At 28.2% G+C, this 7,229-nt stretch overlaps 1 protein-coding gene across 1 annotated transcript; it reads right to left on the bottom strand.

The window, feature by feature from the left end:
- Positions 1-2,447: 2,447 nt before the first annotated feature.
- On the bottom strand, positions 2,448-7,229 carry LOC123295789 (pyridoxine/pyridoxamine 5'-phosphate oxidase). The gene is made up of 6 exons (XM_044877247.1): positions 7,117-7,229; positions 6,867-7,020; positions 5,617-5,716; positions 3,548-3,619; positions 2,922-3,124; positions 2,448-2,631 (listed from the first exon to the last, which is right to left on the bottom strand). The coding sequence occupies exons 1-6, from the start codon at positions 7,166-7,168 to the stop codon at positions 2,508-2,510; spliced, it is 705 nt and encodes a 234-aa protein (XP_044733182.1). The 5' UTR covers positions 7,169-7,229; the 3' UTR covers positions 2,448-2,507.

Here is a 7,229-nt window from a genome sequence, read left to right as displayed (position 1 = left end):
CTTTAAAGTATGATTATTTTAATTAACTAAACAAGTAGAAATCACGGAAATTTTATTGGTTTATTTAACTCACATTAAAAGTTCAACAGGTTGTTTTGAAAAAATTAACGAATAAATTTTGCACTTTTTGCAATTTAATATGTTGGTACACCTTCAATAATAATAATATAACAGGTAAAAAAAGATAATTTTTAAATTTAACTTTGCAATTCTTTTGAGTATCACAAACTTTTGTAAATGCTTTTGTAATCAAGATACAAGATCACAGAATTTATTACGTTCAAAATTAAATAAACTAAGGGTCAAAAGGTTTTAACTGAACAATATACTCGTGTTATTTCTATTAGAGAAACTATTTCAGCTTAATAATAATTTATTATTTATTGAGATATTTTCAAGGTTGCTTATTGATATTTTATATATTGTAAACAACTATAATAAACGAAATTAAGGTTGCTTAGAAGAAATTTTTGGTATATATCATCTCTTTAGATCTCATTCTTTGTTTTCAAATCTGCAGGCGTCAATGATGTTTGTCAGGAATTACTGGTTCGAATTGAAAAATTATTTTAGTTTTAGATGGCCTATTTGTTGAGGAAGGCTATAGGCTATATAATATCATGCGCTAGCAGTTACCTGACCTCTTCGCTGTCAGGCTATAATTTATAAAGATACTAGCAATTACCCGCCGCTTTGCTGGACGATTTCGTAAACTACTGAATGTATTTTAATGAAACTTTAACTACTACGTTCTGCGTTCAAATCCTTTTTTTGGATTATGATTATTATTTGACACATTTATCTTTGATTCCATTACATTAAAAAAGGATAATCATATTTATTTATAATTTTTTATTATTAGAATGTGGGTGTTGTGTGGAGCGATTGAGTCGGTAGAGCATTTGCTAGAGTAGTGTCTGAGCACTGCTGGCGAGCTAAACATTAAATCTGCTATCGATATCCTCAACACCCACGATATTTCCATAATAAAGCATATTGTCATACATTTAAAATGTATTTTACATAAACGAAAACAGATGTCGTTTCGGACAATCGTTTCGGACAATTATTTCCATTGTTACTTTTTATTTTTTTGTTTCGAACTTTTTTTGTTTTATCATATTTTGTATATAAGTAGTGTTATTATTGTTTTTTAAATAAAAAAATAAAAATAATAATAATAATATCATAGAATTTCTTAACAAAATACATAAAAAATAATTAGGTATATAAAACTTTGATAAATGTGAATTCATAAATATTAAACTTTTTAAATATGTCTATAGGTAAAATCATAGCAAAACTGTACTAACGGTTGTGTACAAACGTGACATTAAAGTTTGAATTATGTAAGATTATATTATATTATTTGCTGGTTTTTAACTTCATAATTTACTGATTTTAGGTGCTTAAACAATGATAATAATAATATCATAGAATTTCTTAACAAAATTTATAAAAAATATTTAGGTATATAAAACTTTGATTAATGTGAATTCATAAATATTAAACTTTTTAAAATTGTTTATAGGCAAAATCATAGCAAAACTGTACTAACGGTTGTGTACAAACGTGACATTAAAGTTTGAAGTATGTAAGATTATATTATATTTTTTGCTGGTTTTTAACTTTATAATTTACTGATTTTAGCTGCTTAAACAATAATAATAATATCATAGAATTTTTTAACAAAATATATAAAAAATATTTAGGTATATAAAACTTTGATAAATGTGAATTCATAAATATTAAACTTTTTAAATTTGTCTATAGGCAAAATCATAGCAAAACTGTACTAACGGTTGTATACAAACGTGACATTAAAGTTTGAAGTATGTAAGATTATATTATACTACTAGCTGTTACCCGCCCGCTTTGCTGGGCAACATCCCCACTTGCACCCCTCCCTCCACATTTCCTTGCGTTGGATAACAGTTTTGTAATGTACACGTCATGCTCTTTTATTTGATATCCCACTTAGGTATATTTGTAAATATTCGATATTTCCTTCCCACTTTCTCGCTACACCTTTCTACCCTCCGAAGGTTAAAAAAATTTCTAAATGTAATTTAAAACATTCTTACCAAGTTTTGAACTATTAAAAGCCATAATTGAAAAATATGAATTTTTTATTCATGAACACCCCCGCAACCCCCCTTGTGGGTGGAATTTCGTAAAATCCGTTCTTAGCTGACCTCTACTTGGCAAAAGGAATATTCCTGCCAAATTTCAAGTCTCTAGGTCTTATAGTTCCAGAGATATCGTGATGAGTGACTATCTATCTATCTATCTATCTATATCTATAGAAAGTCTCCTATATATTTATAGATTTGCTGGTTTTTAACTTCATAATTTACTGATTTTAGCTGCTTATACTTTATACTAAAAATTTTACCAAATATTATCAATAAAACATGGAATAATAAAAATGCAATTTTTTCTAAAAATAAATGGCTTTTTATTAAAACGATTAATTACATACATATTTTAATCTATTCAATATGAGATTATGAGTACACATGATAATTTTCCCATTTTCCCCATTTCATTTCAAACACAACTCGATCACCAATAATTTCACCATCAGCTTGATAATAATCAAACTTATGCGGTACAATTTCAAACCCAACACTAAAAATGTAATAAATACGTTTATAATTATTTGTCTATTTTGTTTATTATCAGCTTTCCGGGGTATCACGATCAAGTGTATATTTCTCTTTTACCGTGAAATAGTCAAAATAAGCTCGGTAAATTAATTTTTTTGCCAAAAAGTAACTTAAAATAACTAAATTCATTAGTCATAACAGTTCATAAATAAAAGTCTCAAAGCTTTAAATCAGATTTAATTATTGCAAATATTGGGTAGGTATTTATTTCACTATTTAAGATATTAATAACTCAATATAATTATGACTTACACATGATCTGGCATGGGTAAGGGATTTTTCCCCGCTAATACTTCTTCATACATCTTATCGTGTTTTGCTTTTGCTTCCGTCCACTCAACTGGTAAACCTTGATGACATAAATGTGATCTGATTTTACAATAAAGAGGTTCATTTGAATACATTTTTTGTGTTTCTTCTGTATTTAGTTCTTTGGCTATCCCCTGAATTCGTACCTACACATAAGTATAAAAAAATTAAACATTTGTTAATATAAATATGTTAATTAATCAAAACCAAGAGCTGGTAGGGTAGTTAAGCAAAGGTAAGTCTCGTATTTTGGCCACATCATGCGATCTGACAAGTACTATATGTACAGCAGTTAGGGAAACATCAGTCTACAAAAGCCAAAGGTAGAAAAAGAATTTCTTTTGGATGGAAAATATAAAAACCTAGAGAACGATGAATCTACAGCAACTTGTGCATAATGCGTCAGAAAGAGAAGTGGTCTCCAACATCTCTTAGGAGATATATGGAACGCATCTTCGTGTATAACAATTTTTTCTCGGGTCTCTTGTAATGTCACTTACTACCACGAAAAGTTACATTATAACGTCTCGTAAAGTGTGATTGGATTTTTAGTCATATTATTAATTTACCTGTCGTGCATACTTGATATTATTTTTTGTAAAACACCAGAAAAATGTACAAGCTACGTTTGTATTTTCAATCTGAAACAGAAAGATTTGCAATTTGAATATTAGATATTATAAAATATACATTCTTGTGATTCGATCTTGGAAATGTGGCTGTCATTTATAAGTATGTAAGGCATTAAAGGGTAATATTTCTCATTATTTTCTCTGGGACCAAAGCATGCTTTCAAAATTTTTGTTTTGTTTTATGTGGTTACAATTCTAGGAACCAACATTTTGTGAAAGGAATTTTTACTTTTAACATTTTTTATGTTTTCGAGCAAATTTTTGAAGATTTATTAATATAGGTTTTCTGATGGTGGGGAGGAGAGATAGAATGCCCTCCTTTTGATCTACCTCTAGGCCCAAAGCTAAATACGCTCAAGCTTCCAATGTTTTCGATTTTAAGCTAAATTTATGGCTAAATTTTTTCAAAGGTTCTTTTAGACTTTTGGCCTTTTTGTGTTATGGTATTGTGTTGACATGAAATTAGGATATACTGTCAGCTCGAAGTTAGCCACAAGGCCACCTTCTATTTTTATAATTTTTGGAAAAAAGCCCTGAAAACTAAATTCGAAAGTCTCCACTTACTTGGGTTGAAAAGCAAAACTTTTGGGTTTTTATTTTATTTATTTTTGAATAAATGAGTATCGAAAGCTTTTTTTCAAAAGTTTCACTTTCATATTCCCCAGACGTTTTTTGTCAACGAATTAACGTAGCACACTTGTCTGCTGTTACATAATAAATAATTTTCATAAAAGAAAGAACTTTTTATCTTGTTGTGCTAAATTTAATCTGATGATATAGGATTTTGTTAAACAGGTCAAGTGACACAATGTCCACTATAAAAATTATTTTTTTTTATTCTGATATCATTATTATTGTAAAATTGCATTTGATCAGTGCCGCAGTAAAAATTTTTTCCATAGTTTGTTAGTTTTACAGTTTACGTTAGTGAAGTAAACTTTTAGTTAAAATAATATCGCTAATAGATACACTATGCTTCGATTGAACTATATATATATGCGGGGCAGATTAGGTCAAACTAAGGCAAGAAATATTTTTATTGCTTTTGGGGGAGGAAGTGATGGTATAACAAAATTTGGATTTTCTAGTCAGAAAGTTGTGTTATTCTTTGGGTAACAAAGTAGATTAGATCAATCAAATTCGAATTATGTGAATTGGTTGCTTTCGATTTGACGCCCTTCCTCATAAAGAGCAGGCACCCTAGCTGCTTCATTGTTAATATTTCAAGTTATTATTTATTATTAAAGTAATAAAAATAAGATTATCGATCGTTTATTCTGGAGATCCTGGTCAGGATAATACACTGAAAAAAATTCATAGCGAGATATGAGGTTCTCTCAACATCATAGCGAGATGCAACTAGCTTACGGGGTTGAGTGGTGAAGTTGACACAAACACATGAGTTTGTATGATTATTAATATACTGTTAAGTTAATATAAATTTCAAATATTGTTGTTTTGAAATACAACGTAGTTTGAAACAATATTTTTTTATTAAAAGGTTTATACCTGCAAATAGGTAAAAAAATTAGGTTTCTTCGAGTCGGATTTGAACCAGCTACATCTGGTTTACTATTGATCTAAATGTAATGTATTTATATTTGATCGAATGTAATGTATTTATATTTTGTTAATGAGTTTAATGGCTTATAGTCCTGGACAAGCTATTTAAGAAAATAATAATAAAAATTTTTTCCAATTGATAATTAAATTAATTTTCTAAGCCCCCTCCGTCATGTATCCGCACTTGACTCTGAGTTGTCTTTAATGGTATTCTATTTATATATATTTCAGTGTGCAAAAATATTATAAAAAACATAATATGTCTAAAAAAATTTGACCCAAACTTTAAGTTAATTTTTTTCTCAAATTTTCCAAATATATTTTTTACAAATATAAAACAGTTAGATTTCATTGGGAAGCAATGAAAACACTGTAGTAGATTTTTATCGGTGGTGCCATTACAGCTTCCTACCATAGAAACTAACTTTTACAAACTTACTTACCAAATCTTTACATTTAGTTCCTCTTCGATCGGTCATAATATGTATATTGTCGTTAACAATTTGTCGCATGTATAAATTTCTGGCATGAACTTCACCATCACTGTCAATAAAATTTAAAAATAATTATCTATAAAATACACCAAACAAATAAAGAGAACTTCTGACAGAGTTAATTATTTATTGTATAAATAATCTAAATACCCCTACAATGTATGAACTTCTAATAAGCTTTTAATGACTGCACTAAGACTCGATTTCAAATTTTAATCAGGGGAGATATAATCCTGCAAATATTGAAATAATCCCGGCGAGACTTTTTCAATATGATTGCCTTGCGAAAAATGGGTAGATATATTGCGTTGTACCTTCCATTCTCCCACTTTGGACCAAATTTAATCCGTCAAATTTCCATTATTTTTAGAAAAACTTTTCTAAAACATCATTTAAAAAAATCAAGCCTTTTATCCAAAATTGCACTAGCGTTCGTACATCCTTCAAATCTTCAGTCATTTCCCACCAATTTTTTCCTTGCATTTCCCGTACCATTAAAATTATAAGCATGTTTATGTAATTATATTACTGTGAGTACAAGACAAAAAGCACCTGTGTGCTGAAATTTTGGGTACATATTTAAATGAACCGGATTGATCAAATTTTTTTGAATGAAAACGGGTATTTGAATTTTTTTGTCAGAAATTTTAGACATTTATTTTGTAGAAATATGGAAAAAGGCAAAAAAGTAGGCTCGTTGTTTTAGAACAGTCATTCCAGAACGAGAGTACATGTCAAAATGTTTATAATGAAAACCTTAGAAGAGAGAAGTGGTATCATTTATTATTTTACAGAAAAATTTTTAAGAAATGAAACTGTTCAAAACTTTAAAACCTAATTACTAGTTTGCAACTATCAAAAATTATTTTCGCGTTTAAAATACGCAGTTCTACTTTTAAGTTATACAGACTTCTTATTTCTATTTTTAAGTAATCCAGACAGAACAAACGTAAAATTTTGAAATTTCGAAATTTTTAATCAAAGTTTTTAAGTTTTAAACAGATTTGTTCCTCCAAAATTTTCTCTAAAATAATAAAGAATAATACTTACTTCTCTCTTCGATATTTTCCTTTTTGTGGACTTCTATATATGAGTTCTCGGTCTGGGATGGCAATTATAAACAAAAGACTTTACTTTTTTTATCGACGATTGTACAAAAAAAAAAAAAATTTCATTCTAAAATTGTCCAGATTTATTACCTATTACAAGTTGCTAAATTCATTAGATTTGGCATTGTACAATTTGGGTCTGCATATTTTTTGACATCATGATACCATTCACGTAACAAATCCATTGGATTACTTGATTTCACAACAATATGTGATAAATTTGAATGATTGATTTTTTTCGAATCTGTTAAAAAAAATTTAACAAAATAATTAAATATATTAAAATAATATTTAAATTCCAAAAAAACTTAAAATATTTAAAATTAAAAAAAAATTCTACCAAAAAAATTTTCGTCCGTACGTAAATCCCATATTGCACATTCGGAAGTCATTGTTAACTATTTTATATTAAAACACTTGTAAACACTTTGTATAAGAAAACTTGATTCAAAA

Source organism: Chrysoperla carnea, chromosome 3 (assembly GCF_905475395.1).
Source record: "Chrysoperla carnea chromosome 3, inChrCarn1.1, whole genome shotgun sequence".
In the NCBI taxonomy this organism is placed as follows: domain Eukaryota; kingdom Metazoa; phylum Arthropoda; class Insecta; order Neuroptera; family Chrysopidae; genus Chrysoperla; species Chrysoperla carnea.
Note: the sequence above shows the minus strand (reverse complement) of the source record. Positions and strands in the feature narration are given on the sequence as shown.

Bases quoted from the DNA above. Each gene is read 5' to 3' on its own strand.
- LOC123295789 (XM_044877247.1), bottom strand. From the start codon at position 7,168: ATGACTTCCGAATGTGCAATATGGGATTTACGTACGGACGAAAATTTT. The intron at 3,620-5,616 runs GTAAGTAAGTTT...TTTCTGTTTCAG, and splicing joins GAACTAAATGTAAAGATTTG to ATTGAAAATACAAACGTAGC. The intron at 3,125-3,547 runs GTAAATTAATAA...ACTTATGTGTAG, and splicing joins ATATCAAGTATGCACGACAG to GTACGAATTCAGGGGATAGC.